The sequence below is a fragment of the Heterodontus francisci genome, chromosome 18 (genome assembly GCF_036365525.1).
Source record: "Heterodontus francisci isolate sHetFra1 chromosome 18, sHetFra1.hap1, whole genome shotgun sequence".
In the NCBI taxonomy this organism is placed as follows: Eukaryota; Metazoa; Chordata; class Chondrichthyes; order Heterodontiformes; family Heterodontidae; genus Heterodontus; species Heterodontus francisci.
This window is the reverse complement of record NC_090388.1, coordinates 83,293,487-83,316,070: the sequence shown is the minus strand read 5'-3', so window position 1 is coordinate 83,316,070 and position 22,584 is coordinate 83,293,487. Positions and strand designations below refer to the sequence as shown.

Sequence of the window (22,584 nt, the reverse complement as noted above, 5' to 3'; positions counted from 1 at the left end):
CATTTGTTCTAGTTGGTAGAGGTCACATGCTTGGAAGGTGCTGTTGAAGGAGGCTTGGTGAGTTGCTGCAGTACACCATGTATTTGGTACATTATTACCACAGTGGTGAAGGGAGTGAATGTTGAAGGTGGTGGATGGGGTGCTAATCAAGTGGGCTGCTTTGTCCTGAATGGTGCCTTGTAGATGGTGGACAGGCTTTAGGGAGTTGAAGTGTTACTTGCTGTAGAATTCCCAGCCTCTGACCTGCTCTTGTAGCCACATTGTTTATGGTTAATAACTCCTAGGGTGGTCTCTGGGGTTGTGGGGAGGGGGGTAGTTTCAGTGCCAGTAATGCAGTTGAACCTCAAGGGAAAGTTGGTCATTGCCTGGCACTTGTGGTGTGAATGTTACTTGCCACATAGCCCAAGCCTGAATTGTGGGCCAGATCTTGCTGTATGCAGGCATAGACTGCTTCAGTATCTGAGGAGTTGTGAATGGTATTGAACACTGCAATAGTAGTCAGCGAACATCCCCACTTCTGAGCTTATGATAGAGGGAAGTTCATTGGAGCAGCTGAAGATGGGTGTGTCTAGGACACTACCCAGAGGAACTCCTGCAGTGATGTCCTGGGACTGAGATTGGCTTCCAATAACCACAACCATCTGCTTTTGAGCTAGGTATGACTCTCCAGTGGAGAGCTCCCCTACTGATTCCCATTGACTTCAGTTTTGCTCAGACTCCTTCAGGTCTGTCATTCTCACCCCACCTCTGGAATTCAGCTCTTTACAGTCTTGGTCCATACATAGACTCATGAGGTCTGGAGCTGAGTGGCCCTGGCAGAATCAAAACTGAGCATTGAGCAGGTTATTGCTGTGTAAGTGCCACTTGATAACACTGTCAATGATACCTTTTCTCTCATGGTGAGACTTGGGTTGTTCCCACTGGACTGCAGCAAGTGTGTTTTATTAGGTTTAACCCCTTGGCATTTTATTTGGCAAATAAACAGAACGATAGGTTTTCTTGTAGGTGTAAAACAGAAAAGCAATTGTTTATTGATCTTAACCTGAAATTATCACGATCACATCCACTCACTGTCACGCACGCACGCAACTGAGGAAAAGGGGCAAGTTGATCGATAAGTGGGGGGACGTAGGAGTGTCACAGTTGAAGTCTTTCTGAAGTCAAGTTCAGTTGCAGGCCTGAGGTGTTTCTCTCTTGGTTGACAGTTCAGTTGAAGACAGTTGTAATTCACTGCTGTAAAGTGTAGATGCAGAATTCTACAGGGTTCATCCCTTCTGGCTTGCTGGAAACCAGCTTTTTGGGTGTCTTTCTCTGTAGGCTACCTTTTTTAAGGCAAGGATGTGTTGCCTCTCTCCTCTGGGTAGGAGATGCTTTGGTCTCTTCCCCCATGGTGATCACAATGGTCCAGGATATGGCTACTTCACACCTTCTTTGTTTCAGAAGAACCTATTCAATTCAAAAGGGTGTCTTGATGGGTTCAGGATGAGAATTTAGTTATGAAGTTTCCATTTCATACCTTTTGTTTCAGAGGAACCCATTCAGTTCTACAATATTGTAGGATGGGTGCAATTGACACCTCTTAGCTTTTGAAGATTTTTTCCTTCTGTCCCTGTCTGACAGTTTGCATAATCAAAAGCCAAGTCTTTTTCCTTTGGCCATTTTGGAGCAAATTGTTCACTTTTTTTTTAGGTATACATTTTTAGAAAGAGGCTCAGTTTTTGGGCAACTGTTCAGTTTTTCACTGCACTTGTATGTGTGACACCATCACTTTGCTGATGCTTGAGTAGACGGAGACAGTAATTAGCTGGATTGGATTTGTCTTGCTTTTGTGGACAGGACATACCTGGACAATTTTCCACATTGTCAGGTAGATTCCAGTGTTGTAGCTGTATGGACTAGCTTGGCTAGGGGCATGACTAGTTCTGGAGCACAAAATTTCAGTTAGTGTTGTCAGGGCCCATAGTCTTTGCTGTATCCAGTGCCTTCAGCCATTTTTTGATATTTTGAATCGAATTGGCTGAAGACTGGCATCTGTGATGCTGGGGACCTCAAGGTGGATTGCCCACTCGTCATGTCTGACAAGGTTGAAAATTCAACCTGGTCTTTTACACAGATTGCTGGGTTCCACATTATTGAGGATGGGGTTGTTTGTGGAGCCTCTTCCTCTGGTTAGCTGCTAAATGGGTAGGATTGCAGAGCTTTGATCTGATCTGTTGGTTGTGGAATCACATGGTACTGTTTATTGCATGCTGCTTCTGTTCAGCATGCATGTAGTTGCCACTCTTGGTATGTTGAAGTCCCCTACCCAGAGTACATTCTATTTCCTTGCTACTCTCAGCTCATGTGCTCCTAGTCCTTTATGGCACAGGCCATTCTGCCCACTCAATTCCCATAGTCCTGCAAGTCTTTCCCTCAAGTGGCCATCCAACTTTCTGTTGAAGCCATTGTCTCTGCTTCTCGTGGGCAGTGAGTTCCAGGTCATTGCCACCTGCTGCATTTTTTAAAGTGCTTCCTCATATATTCCCCCTGTATCTCTTGCCCAATCTTCAATCTGTGTCCCCTAGCCCTTGTACCACCAGTTAATGAATAGTTTTTCCTTGACTATCTAAGCCTGTCATAATCTTGTACATTTTCTTTAAAATCTCTCCTCAATATCCTTTTCTTCAAAGAACAAACCCAATTTTTCCAACCTAACCTTGTAATTAATCCTCCAACCCTGGAACCATTCTGGTAAATCTTCTCTGCACCCTCTTAAGGGCCCTCACATCCTTCCTAAAGTATGGTGACTAGAACTGGATGCAATACTCCAGTTGGGGCCTAACCAGAGCTTTATAAAGGTTCAGTATAACTTCCCTGCTTTTGTACTCAATGTCTCTATTTATTTATGAAGCACAAGATCCCGTATGTTTTACTAACCACTCTCTCAATATGTCCTGCCACCCTCAAAGATTGATGCTTGTGCACCCCCAGGTCCCTCTGTTCCTGCACACTCTTTAGAACTGTGCCATTAAGTAGATATTGTCTCTCCCTATTCCTTCTGCCTAAATTTATCTCATACTTGTCAGTATTAAATTCTGTCTGTCCATTCTGCTAGCCTATCTGTTCTGTTGCAGACAGTTCATGTCCTAGCTGTTTGCCACACCTTCAAGTTTGTAGTCAGCAAATTTTGAGATCCTACTCTGATTCCAAGATCCAAATCATTTTTTGTAGCAAAAAAGCAGTGGTCCCAGCATTAACACTTGGAATCACCACTATCTACCATCCTCCAGTCTGGAAAAACAACTATTAACCACAACTCGCCATTTTCTGTCCTTAAGTTGAGTTTTTTAATCCAATTGGACACTGACTCTCCTATTTCATGAGCCTCAGTTCCATTAACCAGCCTTTTGTGGTATTTTATCAAATGTTTTCTTAAAATGCATAAGCAACATCTGTTGCATTCCCTTCATCAATCTTTGATATTTCATCAAAAAATTCAATTTGATTAGTCAGCATGATCTGCCTTTTACAAATCAGTGCTGGCTATCCTTAATCAACTTAAACCTCTCCAAATGTTCAACATGGAGTAATAATTCATCAGCTGAGGGAGGGTGGTAGGTGGTAATCAGCATGCTTGCTGATGCCATAAGACTTCATGGGATCCAGAGGGAATGTTGAGGGTTCCAGGGACACTTCCCTTCCCACTGTGCTGCCTCCTTTTGGGTCATCCTGGTGGGACAGGACATATGCAGTGATGGTGATTTGGTGAATATGACCGTCTGTCTGGCTGTTGCTTGAATAGTCTGTCGTTTAGCACTCCCAATTTTAACGCTACCCAGATTAGTAAAGTGGACTTTACAGGGTTGAATGGGCAGTGTGCCTTTGTCATCTCCAATGCCTAGGTTGATGCCAGGTGGTCTGTGTGGTTTTATTTGTATAGTTCTGTAGCGGTTTGGAGCCCATCACCCTGTGCTCACTGACCTACATTGCCTCTCCCTTAAGCAATAACTTGATTTTAAAACTTGCATTCTTGTTTTCAAATCCCTCCATGGCCTTGCCCCTCCCAATGTCTATAATCTCCTCCAGCCCTCCAAGATATCTGCGCTCCTCTAATTCTGGCCTCTTGTGCATCCCTGATTTTAATCGCTCCACCATTGGTGCTGCAACTTCAGTTGCCTAGGCCCTAAGCTCTGGAATACCCTCCCTAAACCTCTCTGCCTCGCCACCTTGCTTTCCTTCTTTAAGACACTCCTTAAAACCTACTTTTTTGACCAAGCTTATGGCCATCTGATCTAATATCTCCTTTTGTGATTGTCAAATTTTGTTTTATAATGCTGCTGTGAAGCACTTTGGGATATTAAAGGGACTATATAAATACAAGTTGTTGTGATCTATAGATATTTTCTGATTGACTTCTGATACAAGGGTGAAAAGGGTTCAGTTGAGGTTGCATACCTTGAGTATGGAGGATAGGAGGTGATTTACAGTCATATAGTCGTACAGCATAGGAACAGGCCCATTGTGCCCATGTCGACCATAATGCCTATCTATACTAATCCCATCTGCCTGCATTAATTCCATATCTCTATGCCTTGCTCATTCAAGTACCTGTCCAGGTGCCTCTTAAATGTCACTACTGTTCCTGCCTCCACCACCTCAGGCAGCTCATTCCAGATACCCACTATTCTTTGTGTGAAAAATTTACTCCTTTGATCCCATTTAAACCTCCTCCCTCTCACCTTAAATCTATGCCCTCTAGTTTTAGTCACCCCTATCATGGGAAACAGACTCTGGCTATCTACCCTATTTATGCCTTTCATAATTTTATAAACCTCTATCATGTCCCATCTCTGCCTCCTTAGCTCCAGGGAAAACAGACCCAGCCTATCCAATCTCTCTTTATAACTCAAGCCCTCCAAACCAGGCAACATCCTTGTGAATCTTTTCTGCACCCTCTGTAGCTTAATCACTACTTTTCAGTAGTGTGGCGACCAGAACGGCACACAGTATTCCAAATGTGGCCTAAACAACGTTATGTACAACTGTAACATGACGTCCCAACTCTTGTACTCAATGCCTCGGCCGATGAAGGCAAGCATGCCACACGCCTTCTTCATCACCCTGTCTACCTGTGTTGCCACTTAGAGAACTATGTACTTGCACCCCAAGGTGTCTCTGCTCAAGAACACTCCCCAGGGCCCTGCCATTCACTGTATATGTCCTGCCCTGGTTTAACTTCCCAAAATGCATCACTTCACACTTGTCTGCATTAAATTCCATTTGCCACTCCCTTGCCCACTTTCCCAGTTTATCCATATCCTGTTGTAACTTTAGACAACCCTCTTTACTGTCCACTATACCACCAATTTTGGTGTCATCTGCAAACTTACTAATCATGCCCTTTGCATTCACATCCAAGTCATTAATATATATGACAAACAGCAGCGGGCCCAGCACCGATCCCTGCGGCACACCACTGGTCACTGGCCTCCAATCTGGAAAAACAACCCTCCACTACCACCCTCTGCCTCCTATTGCCAAGCCAATTTTGTATCCAATTTGCTAGCTCACCCTGGATCCCATGTGTTCAAACCTTCTGGACCAGCCTACCATGTGGGACCTTGTCAAAAGCCTTGCTAAAGTCCATGTAGACAACGTCCATTGCCCTGCCCTCATCAATCCTGTTGGTCACCTCGCAAAACTCAATCAAATTTGTGAGACATGATTTCCCACGCACAAAGCCGTGCTGACTATCCCTAATCAGACCTTGCCTTTCCAGATGCATATAAATTGACATGTTAAAATAATGATTGAATAGGGTGGATGACAACTTTTTCAGCTTTGGTAGTTAAAACCAGGACAAGGTGAACAGGAGAAAGAAACCTTCAAATTATAAGGTCATGGCTCAGAGTAACACTCGCCTGAGTCAGAAGGTTGTAGCTTTGATCTCTAGAGATCTCCGCTCAAAATGCAGACGGACACCTTGTTCCAAGGAGGTGCTCTCTTTCAGATAGACTTTAAACCGGGGTTTTCCCCCTCAGGTGGATGTTAAAAGGTCCCATGGCACTATTTGCAGAAGATTAAAGGAGTTTCTCTCCGGTGCCTTGGTCACAAGCAGATGATCTGTTTGAGGGACCTTGTGTTAATGGGTGGTCACGGTTCCTAAATTATAACAGTGACTACACTCAAAGTACTTTATCAGCTGTAAAGTGCATTGATATGTCCCAAGGTTATGAAAGGCATTTGCACAATTATTTTCCTCCCCTAAATGGCATTTATATTCTGTGGTTGCATCTGTAGCTACCCACTTCCACCACTAGATGGAGCTTTAAAACCAAATTTCCCATTCCTGACACCTGCAACATTACCTATGTACTGACATTATGTGGGCAGATGTCATGGGAAGTCTGCCAGAAACACATTGGGTTAGAATTTCCACAAGGATTTCCCATCTTGCATGGGAACAGTAGTGTGGAAGCCTGGACACTGACACATTTCCTCCTGTTTGTCAATTTCCCCAAGTTGCAGGTGGGAACTCGGGGCTGCTGTGGAACTAACTGGCTTGTGTATTGATTCCAGTGTATAACCAGTCAAAGTTTACCTCCCTCTCCACTGCTGGGTGTAAAGGATCCGATGGCACTATTTGAAGATCAGATTTTTTCTGACTAATGTTTATCCACCATCATTAAACATATTATCTGGCCATTATCACATTGCTGCTTGTGCAGTGAACATCCCCACTTCTGACCCCTCCCCACCACCCCCCCCCCCCCCCCCCAACCCCACCTTTTTGCACTGGGTGTTTAAAGTCCCATTCTAATGCAAGAGGGCTTCCTTTTCCTTACTATCCTTACTGATCAAGAATTCAGGTTGAAGATGAATCTCCTACCATTGCTGCTCTTCCTTGAATCTAGAGAAGTTACTGTTTTATTTCTAGAGCCTCTTCTCCAAGGCTGGCCAGCTCTCGACTACCACCAAGGGCCCTATCTCAAGGATTCACAGGCCATTGGGATTTTCTACTGGTCCTGAGTGCCTCTCCGTTCCATCGGTGAATGTAAATCCCTTCACCCCAACTCTGTACCACGAGCTGGGCCTCACTCGCAGTGCGAAGAATGAGAAAACCGGAAAGAGGAAGAAAAGAATTGAAGCAAGAAGCAGGTAAAGGTGGTTGCAGGTTGTTAATGTGATCAAGTGGTTGCCTTCATCTAAATTGAGCTGCAAATGAGGAAGTTGATTTGAGTCCTCTCTCTCCAGCTGAATAGAATGGAAGTAGCAACAGTGTCTGTCTTCTGTATGGAATGATACCTTGAGTCTTGAGCCATGTGCAATGCTGGTGAACACTGGGACTGCCCAATGTGTTGCATTTGTATAACTGCAGGATTGTGCTTGAAATGCCCCATACAGTGAGTTAAAGTACTTTTCTTAAGGGAGGGGAAAAGAACTGTATCATTCAGCTCTTTTGTTTGTAAAATTAAAGCTCATGCAATTGAAGACAAATTATTGATCTAGTTGAGAAATTGCTTAGGCAGTGGAGACAAGATAGAGATAATGGATCTGTACCTGAATTGGAAGAAAGTGGCTGGTGGTGTCTCTGCTGAAGTCTCAACTATTAATTATATTCATTATTGGCCTAGATATAGCAATAGGAAGCTATATATTCAAGTTCACCAATGGTGCAAAGATTTACTATGGTAAATGGTCTAAATAGGAACATATCAATGTCCTTGTAATTTTAAGTGAACAAATTGTGGCAGATGGATTTCAATAAGAGGTCATTTTTTAGACCAAAAAAGATTGAATGAATATTTTTTTAAATGGTGCAAAACTAGGGACAGAGGAGGTGCAGAGAGTTAAAGAAACAGGTACATAAATCACTAATGTGGTCCCATACAATAATAATCAAAGGCTAATGGGATGTTAGCATTTATATCTGTATGACAATAAGGTAAAGGGGAGGTGGTTTTGTTAAAGCTATACAAAGCCCTAATTAGGCCATATCTAAGGTACAGTGGACAGTTGAACACCATGCCTGAAGAGGGATATGATGGTTTTGGAATGTGTGCAGTATAGATTCACCAGACTGTTATCTGGGCTCCAGGGGTTGAGATTACATAAACTAGACTTGTATTCCCTGGAATGTAGAAGATTACGGAATAGTTTGAGGTTTTTAAGGATTTTTGAAAAGGATTCATAGAATCATAGAAACCTACAACACAGAGGCCATTCACCCATTGTGCCTGTTCTAGCTTTCAGAAAGTGGTTGTGCTTAGTCCCATACCTACATTTTGTCAGTACCGCTGTAAATTCCTCATCCTTCAGTACCTGTCCAGCTCTCTTTAATTATAGAATCTGCTTCCTCCACCTTTTCAAGTAAAGTGCTCCAGATCCTGATAACAGAGTGGGGGGGGTGGAATTTTTCTCCAACTCCAATTATTTTAAATTTGCCCTCTGGTTATTGACCCACTTGCCAGAAGGAATAGCTTTCTCTCATCTTTAACCTCTATTAGGCCACTTCTATTTAGAACAGAATGTTCCTAGCATTTCCGATCTCCTCACTGCAGTTCCTCATCCCTGGGAACATCCTGGTAAACCTCCTCTGTAGCCTTTTTCAGGCCTTTACGTCTTTCCTGAAGTGTGGTGCCCAGAATTATCCACAAAACTCCAGCTGAGGCCGAACCAGTGAATTATAAAGTTCCAGCATGATCTCTTTAAATAATGGAATAGAATTATAAAATTATAGACTCCAGTAAGCATCATGCTTTTTTAAACACCTTATCAACTTGCCATGCCACCCTTTAAGAGTTTATGTATATGAACATCAGTCTTGCTGCTCATCTACACTTTTCAATCATGCTAATTATAGTATAGTGACTTTCCATATTAGTCCCTAAAGTAAATGACTTCACACTTTCTGCACTGAACTTCATCTGCCATGTTTCCACCTACTCACTATCCTGAGACCTATATCCAACATCCTCACTACCTGCTACTCTGTTTCATAATCATCTGCAAACTTCAACCTGACAAAGTCTAGGCCATTTGAGTAATGGACCCAAAACTGATCCTTGGGGCACACTCTGCAAAACACCTCCCAGCCTGAAAAACATCAATCCATGCTGCATCACCACCCTCTGCTTCCTATCAGTCCATTCTATATACACAATACCACTTTCCTGTTCATTACGTGGGCTCCCATCTTAAGCCTCCTGTGACAACTTATCAAATGTCTTCTGAAAGTCCCTATGTACAACATCAACTACACCTTCATCTACCTCCTGTTATCTCATCAAAGAATTCAAGCTGGTCAGACACAATGTGCCTTTAACAAATCCATACTGGCTTGCCTGGATTAACCCATGGCTTTCCAAATGTTTTAGTCCCTGTTTCCAATAGCTTCCCCACAACTGATATGAGGTTGACTGGCCTGTTTCCTAGTTTATTTCTCTCCTCCTCTTTTAAATACTAGTATTAAATCGTAACCCTCTGGTCCTCCGGCACGACTACTGTATCCAATGAGTGTTGAAAGATTGCAACCAATGCCTCTGCTATTTGTACCTTTGTTTCTTTCAGCAACCTAGGATGCATTCCACTTGGACAAGGTGACTTACCAACTTTCACTAATGCTAATCTTTAATACATCTTCTCTCTATCCTGTCCATAACTTCCTGCTTTGTGTAACTTTCACATACACTTCCTTAGTGTGAAGACAGATGTGCTTTAGCCATGTCCTCTGCCTCTATGATTCCCCTTTGGGTCTTTAATAGGCCAATTCTTCCTTAGCTTACCACTTGTACCTGATATGTTTGTAAAATGTTCTAGGGTTCAGGTTAATGCTGTCCGCTAACCTTTTCACATAACCTCTCCGTCTTCTATATTTTTCAATTCCCTCCTGTAATTTCTGTAATTGTCCTGGTTACTAGATTACCATAATTTTTTTCGGTTTTATTTTCACATTTCCTTTGTCATCCAGGGTGTATTAGTTTTTGATGCTCCACCTGTTTCCTTTAAAGGAATATGCTGAGTTTGTAACTGAACAATCTCTTCCCTGAATGCCTTCCATTGCTCTTACTGCTTTACCCTTTCCCAATCTACTTGTGCTGGGTCCCTTAAATCACTGAAATTAGCTCTTCCCTAGTTGAGCCTTTTTACCTTTGATATTTTCTGGTCTCTTTCCATAATTGCTCTCATCTGAATTATGTTGTGGTCACTGTTAGCCAGATGATCTGAAATGCCCTCTTGGCCTACTTCATTTCCCAGAATCAAATGCAATACTAATTCCTTACTTCCTTGTACTGGAGACATATTGATCGAGAGTTTTCCCGTACACTTCAACTTCCAAAATCCCAAGGCTTTTTATACATATATAAAGAGCAAGAGGGTAATTAGGGAAAGGGTTTGCCCATTCGAGGACAGAAGGGAATCTACGTGTGGAGCCAGAGGAAATGGGCGAGGTACTAAATGAATACTTTGCATCAGTATTTACCCAAGAGAAGGACTTGGTGGATGATGAGCCTAGGGAAGGGAGTGTAGATAGGCTCAGTCATCTCATTATCAAAAAGGAGGAGGTGTTGGGTGTCTTGCAAAGCATTAAGGTAGATAAGTCCCCAGGGCCTGATGGGATCTACCCCAGAATACTGAGGGAGGCAAGGGAAGAAATTGCTGGGGCCTTGTCAGAAATCTTTGCATCCTCATTGGCTACAGGTGAGGTCCCAGAGGACTGGAGAATAGCCAATGTTGTTCCTTTGTTTAAGAAGGGTAGCAAGGATAATCCAGGAAATTATAGGCCGGTGAGCCTTACATCAGTGGTAGGGAAATTATTAGAGAGGATTCTTCGGGACAGGATTTACTCCCATTTGGAAACAAATGAACTTATTAGCGAGAGGCAGCATGGTTTTGTGAAGGGGAGGTCGTGTCTCTCTAATTTGATCGAGTTTTTTGAGGAAGTGACAAAGATGATTGAAGGAAGGGCAGTGGATGTTATCTATATGGACTTCAGTAAAACCTTTGCCAAGGTCCCTCATGGCAGACTGGTACAAAAGGTGAAGTCATGGGATCAGAGGTGAGCTGGCAAGATGGATGCAGAGCTGGCTCTGTCATAGAGGATAGCAGTGGAAGGGTGCTTTTCTGAATGGAGGGATCTGACTAGTGGTGTTCTGCAGGGATCAGTGCTGGGACCTTTGCTGTTTGTAATATATATAAATGATTTGGAGGAAAATGTAGCTGGTCTGATTAGTAAGTTTGCAGACGACACGAAGGTTGGTGGAGTTGCGGATAGTGATGAGGATTGTCAGAGGATACAGCAGGATATAGATCGGTTGGAGACTTGGGCAGAGAAATGGCAGATGGAGTTTAATCCGGACAAATGAGGTAATGCATTTTGGAAGGTCTAATGCAGGTGGGAAGTATACAGTAAATGGCAGAACCCTTAGGAGTATTGACAGGCAGAGAGATCTGGGCGTACAGGTCCACAGATCACAAAGTGGCAACGCAGGTGGATAAGGTAGTCAAGAAGGCATACGGCATGCTTTCCTTCATCAGTCGGGGCATAGAGTATAAAAATTGGCAAGTTATGCTGCAGCTGTACAGAACTTTAATTAGGCCACACTTAGAATATTGCGTGCAATTCTGGTCGCCACACTACCAGAAGGACGTGGAGGCTTTGGAGAGGGTACAGAAGAGGTTTACCAGGATGTTGCCTGGTCTGGAGGGCATTAGCTATGAGGAGAGGTTGGATAAACTGATTGTTTTCACTGGAACGACAGAGGTGGAGGGGTGACATGATAGAGGTTTACAAAGTTATGAGCAGCATGGACAGAGTGGATAGTCAGAAGCTTTTTCCCAGGGTGCAAGAGTCAGTTACTCGGGGACATAGGTTTAAGGTGCGAGGGGCAAAGTTTAGAGGGGATGTGTGGGGCAAGTTCTTTACACAGGGTGGTGAGTGCCTGGAACTTGCTGCCAGGGGAGGTGGTGGAAGCAGGTACAATAGCGACGTTTAAGAGGCATCTTGACAAATACATGAATAGGATGGGAATAGAGGAATACGGTCCCCGGAAGTGCAGAAGGTTTTAGTTGAGGCAGGCATCAAGATCGGTGCAGGCTTGGAGGGCCGAATGGCCTGTTCCTGTGCTGTACTGTTCTTTGTTTCTCCCCCCCCCCCCCCCCCCACATTTTTTTTTCCTAGTCTATATCAGGCTAGTTCGTCTCCTAATATTACCATTCCTATTTGTTACGTGCTATTGAAATTTTCTCATCTCAGCTCTAGTTTAAAAAAAACCCAGTCATGTAATAGCACCCCCTTTGTTCCTTAACTCAAGCTATATAGATTTGGCCCGAGAACTATCTAGTGCTGGTATAAACTTTTCTATTTGGAACAAAAAGTACTATTTAGCCCATTGAGCCTGTCCTATTCAATGAGCTCATTGTTGATCTACAACCTAACACTATACCTGCCTTTGCCCCATATCCCTGAATACCTTTTGGTTAATAAAAATTGATCTAGCATCACTTGCTGTTTGTGAAGAGTTCCAAATTTCTGATGAATGGTCAGACCTGAAACATAAACTCTACTTTTCTCTTCTTGGATGCTACCAGATCTGAGTATTTCCAGCATTTGTGTTTTTATTTCCAGCATCCAATTTTTTTTTTGTGCCAAACTCTTACCACAGGAGAAGTTTCCTGAATTCCTCCTGAAAGATCTGGCTCCAATTTTTCTCTGCCCCCAGTTCTAGACTTCTGAGCCAGTGGAAATAGTTTCTCTCCATCTACCCTGTCCGTTCCCCCTGATATCTTGTAAACTTCAGCCAAATTGCCCCTTAACCTGCTAAATTCTAGGCAATACAGCCCTAGTTTGTGTAATCTTGTAACTTAACCCTTGGAGTCCAGGTATCATTCTGGTAAATCTACACTGCACTCCCTCCAAGGCTACCTTCCTCAAATGTGATGCATCATTAATCAATACTGCCACTCACCCTCCTTTTCTCCTCTAACGCTCTGAATTATTGGCAACCAGAATATAAACCCATTCCTGGCCTTGAGTCAGTCTGTCAATGTAACCACATCATAGTCCCATGTAATAATTTGCACCTGCAGCTCACCACCCTTCTTAGTTAACAGCAGATGTTGACATACATGCAGTTTAATACCTCCATCACTTTCGCTGTTTTCCTCAATCTTGCCCCTACAATTTTTAGGATATTTCTGATTTCACTATCTCCCCTGCCCTCTGATCTCATTTTTGCAATCACATTGGTCCCAGCTTTGTTCAGGTGCAAACTGTCCATCTTGTACAAGTGCAGCTTCCTTCCCTCACCCGATGCCACCCCCCCCCCCCCACCCACCTGCCAAACCCAGTCAAAAAAAAACTGGTCCAAATGTCCCGAGAATCTAAACTGCCTCCTGCTCCAATCAAGCATTTACCTGCACTATCTTCCTGTTTCTATAATCACTAGCACATGGCAATGGAAGTAATCATTAAATTACTACCTTTTTTAAAGTACTTATTTTCCTAGCTCCTGAAACTCTGCCTGAAGGACCTCAGATTTTTTTCTACCCATGTTACTGGGTCTCATGTGGGGCTATGACTTGGTGTTCTCTTTGCAGAATATCCTGCACCTGCTCTGATATCCTTTTCTAGATTAGTTGAGAAAATCTTTTTAAGCTGTTTGGGGAATTTCAGACCTTAAAATCCAGGAGGGAAGTTGGCAAACACTGCTTTACACAAAGTGGGAGGGGGGAGTAAAAATGAGGTCAATGGGAATCGGGTAAAACCCTCCACTGGCTGGAGTCATACCTAGTGCAAAAGAAAATGGTTGTAGTTGTTGGAGGTCAATCATCTCAGCTCCAGGACATCACTGCAGGAGTTCCTCAAGGTAGTGTCCTAGGCCCAACCGTCTTCAACTGCTTCATCAATAACCTTCTTTCAATCATAAGGTCAGAAGTGGGGATGTTCGCTGATAATTGCACAATGTTCAGCACCATTTGTGACTCCTCAGATACTGAAGCAGTCCATGTAGAAATGCAGCAAGACCTGGACAATATCCAGGCTTGGGCTGATAAGTGGCAAGTAACATTTGTGCCACAAGTGCCAGGCACGGACCATCTCCAACAAGAGAGAATCTAACCATCTCCCCTTGACATTCAACGGCATGACCATTGCTGAATCCGCCACTATCAACATCCTAGGGGCTACCATTGACCAGAAACTGAACTGGAGTAGCCATATAAATACCATGACTACAAGAGCAGGTCAGAGGCTAGTAATCCTGAAGAGAGTAACTCACCACCTGGAATACTCTCCATTTGCCTAGATGGGTGCAGCTCCAACAACACATGAAGCTTGACACCATCCAGGACAAAGCTGCCCGCTTGATTGGCACCCCATCTACAAACATTCACTCCCTCCACCAACAGAGTGGCAGCAGTGTGTACCATCTACAAGATGCACTGCAGCAATGCACCAAGGCTTCTTAGACAGCACCTTCCAAACCCATGACCTCTACCAACCAGAAGGACAAGGGCAGCAAATGCATGGGAACACTGCCACCTGCAAGTTCCCCTCCAAGTTTCACCATCCTGACTTGGAACAATATTGCCGTTCCTTCACTGTCGCTGGGTCAAAATCCTGGAACTCCCTTCCTAACAGCACTGTGGGTATACCTACCCCCAAATGGACTGTAGTGGTTCGAGAAGGCAGCTCACCACCACCTTCTTGAGGGCAATTAGGGATGGGCAATAAATGCTGGCCTGGCCAGCAATGCCCACATCCCATGAATGAATTTTAAAAAAGCTGAGATTGAGTGAAGCACTGTATAGAAGCACAGCTACTGAAAGAGGAACACAGGAATGTTCAGAGCCACAGGAAGCAACAGAAAAGGAACAAAGAAACAGACCACAGCTGAAAGCACTGGGTAAGATGCAATGGCTGAATTTTTCTTCTAGCTTTGGTCAAAATGAAAGATATGAAGCAGAACTGGCAGTTTTTCAACTGTGACAGATTTAATTAAATGAGTAGCTACACTGTCACTGGGAGAGACTGTTACAAAGTATATTCCATCCTACATCTCAAGAACAAAAAGACAGCAGAAATTTTGAAAACCTTGAACCCCAGGTAAGCATGACTTGTGAATGGTATGTTAAGTATTAGGGCCCAAGGTGAAAAAGTCCATTGATCAATATATTAACACAGCTCGCAGAATCCTGTGAATTTGTGCAACTAGAACTAATTTTAAGACAACATTGTATTAGACATAAGAGTACCTGCAGTAAGAGCACATCTACTGAGGACAAACTTCCTCTCAGGAAAGCAATCAACGTGTGTAGAAGTGCTGAGGTTGTAAATCAGCAGCTCGAGCATATTCATGGCAGAACAGACCAGGCTTTGCAATATACTGATAGATATTTCAGGCCAAAAGGAGAGGAAGCAAATACTGTGGAGGACATCACATACAGGAAAAGAAGGCATTTCCAGTTTGGGGAAAGCAGTGTTCTCACTGAGAAGGCAAATTATTTTGCACACAAGTGTTGTGCTAGAAGGAAGCTTTAACATACATCTTGACAAATACATGAATAGGAAGGGAATAGAGGGATATGGGCCCCAGAAGTGCAGAAGGTGTTAGTTTCGGCAGGCATCAAGATCGGCGCAGGCTTGGAGGGCCTAATGGCCTGTTCCTGTGCTGTACTGTTCTTTGTTCTTTGAAGCACTACAAGCAGTTACAGATGCTCATTGGAAAGATCATCCAAAGATTCTGATGAATCACTATACACCCAACAACAGGTTGGTTCAGTCAGGTTGATGGGTGATAAATGGTTTGTGACGGCTAGAATGACAACTGCAGGAGAATATCAAGTCAACATAAAATGTCAGACACCAGTGTGTCATGCAACATCATGACCTACAGAGACCTGTGAAGTGGCTCAACATGGCAATCCAGAAATGAAGCCCTCAAGTAAGGTTGAGGCTATATGATATAATACTAGTGCCGAGAGGAAAAATTACACTCAGCCTAGTGCAGTGGCAGAATGAAGAGATGTAGTTCCAGATCATAGATGGCAAGCAAAGGCTACTCATCTCAGCCAAAGCAAGTCTAAAGCTTGGACTGGTAACCCTCAACGTGCAAAGAGATTTGCAATGTGTCGCAGCACACTAAACCATTCCCCATGGAACAGATCCTAGGGGAGTACAATGATGTGTTTACAGGTTTAGGATATCTTCCTGGAGAATATCATCTTGAAGTAGATGAGAGGGTAAGACCAATTCAGCATCTGCAGAGGAAAGTTCCAACTGCCCTCAAGGCCAGCCTGAAAGACAAGATAGAGGAGTTGGAAAAGAAGGAAGTAATCAAGAAAGTGACAACCCCTACAGAATGGATTAGCAGCATGGTAGCAGTGAAACAACCTAGAAAGCTGAGTATGCATCGACCCAAAGGATCTAAATAAAGCTCTGAAGAAATCTCTGTACCCCATGCCAACCATCAAAGGAATTTTGCCACAACTTGCAATGGCAATCTTCACTACCCTAGGTGCAAAGGATGGTTACTGGCAAGTGAAGCTGGATGAAAGCAGCTTTCTAACTACATTCTGGAGATAGATGGTTGCCCATGCCAATGGGCATTTCCATGCCTCCAGAGGAGTATCAATGCAGATGGCATGAGTGATCTTCCCAGAGTGGAAGCTATATTGAATGATCTAGTCAATGGATGCGGAGACTCCATGGAAGAAGCCATTGCTGACTACAATGAAAATCTCATGCAACTGCTGGACAGAACTCACCAGATTAACTTGAAGCTGAACAAGAAATAGCAATTAAAAATGCCCAAAGTCAAGTACATAGGTCATGTACTGACAGGAAAAGGTCTTTGCCCAGATCCTGAAATGGTGAGAGCAATAGTGATGTGGTGACCAACAGATGTAAAAGCAGTGCAACGATTGTTGGATTCATCAACTATTTAGCAAAATTCTTGCACAATTTATCGTTGGAGTGTGACCCATTACGCCAACTCATTACTAAGGACGTGCAGTGGTATTGGGGCACAGAACAAGTAGTAACATTCACTAAAATTAAGCAACTAGTGATGGCAACACCAGTGCTGAAATACTGACAATGGAGATGACATTATCCTGCAGTGTGACGCCAGTGAGACGGGACTTTGAACAACCCTAATGTAGCAAGAACAACCAGTTGCATTTGCATCCAGGGCATTAATGCAAATGGAACAATGCTGCGCTCAGATTGTGAAAGTGCCTGGCCATTGTCATTTTGCTTGTGAACATTTTTATCAATGTCTACTTGGAAGAGACAAAGTGACAGTTGAGTCCAACCACAAGCCACTTCAAAGCATTTTCCTCAAGCCGTTCCTATCCACTCCAGTGTCTGTAAAGGATGTTACTCAGGTTAGAGATCTCACCTGGATGTGAGATACAAGCAAGGGAAACAGATGTACATTGCTGACACGCTGTCAAGAGCAGCACTCCCTATGAAGAAAATAGAGGATGTTATGACAGTGAATTCTTTCAGATCCAACGTAAAGCGGCAGCTCGACATGCTCTGGAAATCAACCCAGCAGAGACATTGAATCTGACCAGCGCCTTGCTCAAATCAAGCGAACTACCCAAACAGATGCAACTTTCCAAGTGTTGCATGAAGTAGTGATGAAAGGATGGCCTGACAGCATCATGGACACTCCTGTGGTCATGAGCGTATTGGGCATAGAAATGAATTGACAGCCCAGGATGGTATCTTTGACAAAGGAAATAGTCATTATCCCTCAGGAGTTGACAGAGATGCTAAAGTGCATCCATGCATGTCACCAAGGAATTGAGTTGAGTCTGAGGAAGGCAAGAGAAGTGTTCTACTGGCTAAACATGAGCAATGAAATCAATGACATTAGCCAGTGCAGTGCATGTAACAAGTACCCTAAGCAAGCTAAAGAGCTGCTGATGACACATGACATGCCAGACAGACCATGGATGAAGCTGGGAGTAGACCTCTTTACTCATTCAAACTGATTATCTTGTCATCGTAGACTATTCTGACTTCTGGGAGGTAGACCAGCTGGCCTCTGACGACTGAGATTGTAGAATGCCTGAAAGCACACTTCGGTCGTTAAGACATTCCAGACATGGTGATGAGCGACAATGGCCCTCAGTTCACGAGTGAAGAATTCAGTGGCTTCATAAAGGATTAGGAAATTCAACAAATACATCTCCCCACTATCCCCAGTCAAATGGAAAGGCTGAGGTGGCAGTGAAAATCGCCAAAGGGATCATAAAGAAATCAAGCAAATCCAGCACAGATTTATACGAGGCAATCAGTGGAGAAAAACATCTACAGAAGGTATGGAAAGTAGTCCAATACAAAGACTAATGTCATGCTGCACCCAAACTAATCCAATAGCCAAAAATTCTGAAGCCAGAAGTAGTAACCAGCATGATGACAATTGAGGTGAAACTACAGAGCCAAATTTTCATTTTGACAAAACTACCAAACCATTGCCAGAATTGAGCACTGGAGAGCCACAGTACAAACCTTCAACGTTCAAGAGTCAGCCTAAGTTGGCAACTTATGACCTGTGTAGAACAGTTGTCACCTTGATCGTACAGTGGAAGTGAATGACCAGATATACCGTGGCAACCGCAGGCACATACACACAACTGGAGAAGCTGTTCCTTCACTGCAGGCAGCCGATCAGGAAGATGTGAACTCACCATTCTGCACAGACTGCAAATCAACCATCAGTCCCAGAGATCCACAGCACCCAACAAATGGAACAGTTACTGCAGCAAGTGACATGGGAACAACACTCCCCAGAGAAGGAAAATCACCCAATTGAACAGCCAATAACCACATGCATGCACACACCATTTAAGAGACCACAATTTAAAGACTCTGCAATGCATGTGCGGAGACTGACTAGAATAACTAACTGCTAATGCGTGAGAACAGTTGTGTGCATAGTGGGTAACTTGGGCAACTCCATGTAAATGAGAATGCATGCAAACTTTTTTGTATGAAAAGGGGGATGTTTTGGGATAGAAATGCAAAACTAATGTGCCTCCTGGCTTGCCATGGTACCTCTACCATGAGGGACTCGCTGTAGGCAGCCATCAGATTCCGTGTCAATAAAGACACAGCTATGCAAGATTTTCCTGTGAGCTCATAAGACTTTTTTTTTTTAGCAAAGGAAATCTGCCATCCTTGTCTGGCCTACGTATGATTCCAGACCCACCACAATGATGACTTAACTGCCCCCCCCAATCCCATCACACTTGGTTCATGTCCCCTGTGTCAATGGGAAACAGTCATCTTTACAATAAAAGGTATTTGTATGTTTCAGGCAGTGCCGAATGAACAGCACTTGCCTCTTTTTTTTTTTTTTTCCCCCACTCAGTTTGCCTCCTTTGACTCATTGTGCCTAGAAACTAATAGGTAAAACTTGGTGCCTGAGCAGTCTTGTCTTTGAAATGTTAGGGTTTGCAGACTAGGGGAATTTAATGATTTTGTGATCTTTAATGGCTGACTCATCGGGGCAGAGGGAATATGCTTGTAAGAAAGATTTGTCTCCATGTTAATATCTTGGTGCAAAAAGCATCTTTTAGCCAGTGTGATTTCAATGTGTTTACTGACTGAGTGAATCACAGTGATCCTGTGCTGCTGTTTTGACACGCTGTCCTATAGTGCAAGTGAAAAGCCTGAAGCTGAAGTCACCCCAGTCTCGGGACTCTACTCATGCTCTTGCCTTATTGTGGAAGGTGGGTGCTAGTGCAGAGGGTGCTTCCTATGTTCTGACGATTGTAACTTAACTGTCCCAGATGGGCAAAGATATCCCTATAATGTGCAGGTTGGGGAGGTGAGCTTGACTCTACCACACTGAAGTAATTGAAATATTTGTTTAATTTTACTTTTAGGAAAGATCTACAAACTGGAGATGGAGACATCACTGAGGAATCGCTGCTAAAATCAAAGGTGAGGAGATTGAGCCTGGAGCACTCCCATTACCTCAATGTTTACAGAATGATGGCAATGCCCAATTCTCATACTTTTCCAGTCAATCCCAGCTAGAGACTGTTGTATTGAACCTTCCAGACTAGGAGTCTGGGGCTTGATTCCTGGTCTGGATTAAGTGTTATTACTAAGATAGCCAGGCAGTGAAGGATAGAATGCTTGATCCTCTTCTTTAGGCACAGTTTTTATTTCACGCTACACGTTGTGTAAAGTGCACCTCCAACCAACAGCCCCTTTTTTATAAACATTAGGTTGGTTGATTTTCAGAACAGCAGACCTGGATGTTGCAATTGACCCAGTGCCCCTGGGTTTGCAGCCTGAAGTAGATGAATTAATCGTTAATGGCTGACCCATCGAGGGATATTAAAAAGCTAGTCTAATGGCCATGAAGCCATTGTCGATTGTTGTAAAAACCCATCTGGTTCACTAATGTCCTTTTTTAGGGAAGGAAATCTGCTGTCCTTACCTGGTCTGGCCTACATGTGACTCCAGACCCACAGCAATGTGGTTAACTCTTACATGCCCTCTGAAATGGCCTAGCAAGCCACTCAGTTGTACCTAACAACTACGCAGTCAATAAAAAGGAATGAAACCGGATGGACCACCCGGTATCAACCTAGGCACCGGAAACGACGACGGCAAACCCAGCCCTGTCGTCCCTGCAAAGTCCTCCTTACTAACATCTGGGGGCTTGCGTCAAAGTTGGGAGAGCTGTCCCACAGACTAGTCAAGCAACAGTCTGACAGTCATACTCACGGAATCATACCTTACAGACAATGTCCCAGATACTGCCATCACCATCCCCGGGTATGTCCTGTCCCACCGGCAGGACAGACCCAGCAGTGGTGGTGGCACAGTGATATACAGTAGGGAGGGAGTTGCCCTGGAAGTCCTCAATATTGACTCCGGACCCCATGAAGTCTCATGGCATCAGATCAAACATGGGCAAGGTAATCTCTTACTGATTACCACCTACTGCCCTCCCTCAGCTGATGACTCAATACTCCTCCATGTTGAACACCACTTGGAGGAAGCACTGAGGATGGCAAAGGCACGAAATGTACTCTGGGTGGGGGGACTTCAATGTCCATCACCAAGAGTGGCTCGGTAGCACCACTACTGACCAAGCTGGCCGAGTCCTAAAGGACATAGCTGCGAGACTGGGTCTGCGGCAGGTGGTGGGGGAACCAACATGAGGGAAAAACATACTTGACCTTGTCCTCACCAATCCGCCTGCTGCAGATGCTTCTGTCCATGACTGTATTGGCAGGAGAGACCACTGCATAATCCTTGTGGAGGCGCAGTCCCGCCTTCACATTGAGGAATACCGTCCATCGTGTTGTGTGGCACTATCACCATGCTGAATGGGATAGACTTAGAACAGATCTAGCAATGCAAAACTGGGCATCCATGAGGTGCTGTGGGCCATCAGCAGCAGCAGAATTGTACTCAACCACAATCTGTAACCTCATGGCCCAGCATATCCCCCACTCTACCATTACCATCAAGCCAGGAGACCAACATTGGTTCAATGAAGAGTGCAGGAGGGCATGCCAGGATCAGCACCAAGTATACCTCAATGAGGTGTCAACCTGGTGAAGCAACAACACAGGACTATCTGTGTGCCAAACTGCGTAAGCAGCATGCGATAGACCGAGTTAAGCGATCCCATAACCAACAGATCAGATCTAAGCTCTGCAGTCCTGCCACATCCAGCCGTGAATGGTGGTGGACAATTAAACAACTGACTGGAGGAGGTGGCTCTATAAATATCCCCATCCTCAATGATGGGGGAGCCCAGCACATCAGTGCGAAAGATGAGGCTGAAGCATTTGCAACAAGTGCCGAGTTGATGATCCATCTCTGCCTCCTCCTGAAGTCCCCAGGAGCACAGATGCCAGACTTCAGACAATTCGATTCACTGTGATATCAAGAAACGACTGAAGACACTGGATACTGCAAGGCTATGGGCCCTGTCAATATTCCGGCAATAGTACTGAAGACCTGTGCACCAGAACTTGCTGCACCCCTAGCCAAGCTGTTCCAGTACAGCTACAACACTGGAATCTACCCTGCAATATGGAAAATTGCCCAGGTACACAAAGCAGGACAATTCCAACCTGGCCAATTACCACCCCATCAGCCTACTCTCTATCATCAGTAAAGTGATGGAAGGTGTCATCAACAGTGCCATCAAGTGGCACTTGCTTAGCAATAACCTGCTCAGTGACGCTCAGTTTGGGTTCCGCCAGGGCACTCTGCTCCTGACCTCAATACAGCCTTGGTTCAAACATGGACAAAAGAGCTGAACGCAAGAGGTGAGAGTAACTGTCCTTGACATCAAGGCAGCATTTGACCGAGTATGGCATCAAGGAGCCCTAGCAAAACTCCATTCAATGGGAATTGGGGAAAACCCTCTGGCTGGAGTCATACCTAGTGCAAAGGAAGATGGTTGTGGTTGGTCAATCATCTGAGCTCCAAGACATCACTGCAGGAGTTCCTCAGGGTAGTGTCCTAGGCCCAACCATCTTCAGCTGCTTCATCAATGACCTTCCTTCAATCATAAGGTCAGAAGAGGGGATGTTCGTTGATTGCACAATGTTCAC

At 44.2% G+C, this 22,584-nt stretch overlaps 1 protein-coding gene across 1 annotated transcript in view; it reads left to right on the top strand.

Annotated features, from left to right (window-relative positions):
- The window catches only part of LOC137379892 (wee1-like protein kinase 2-A), a 59,960-nt gene that overhangs the window by 2,232 nt on the left and 35,144 nt on the right, over nt 1–22,584 (top strand). The window contains exons 2-3 of the mRNA XM_068051297.1: nt 6,917–7,137; nt 19,882–19,939. Of these exons, the coding sequence (XP_067907398.1) occupies nt 6,917–7,137; nt 19,882–19,939 (279 nt within the window). The remainder of the gene's footprint in view (nt 1–6,916; nt 7,138–19,881; nt 19,940–22,584) is intronic.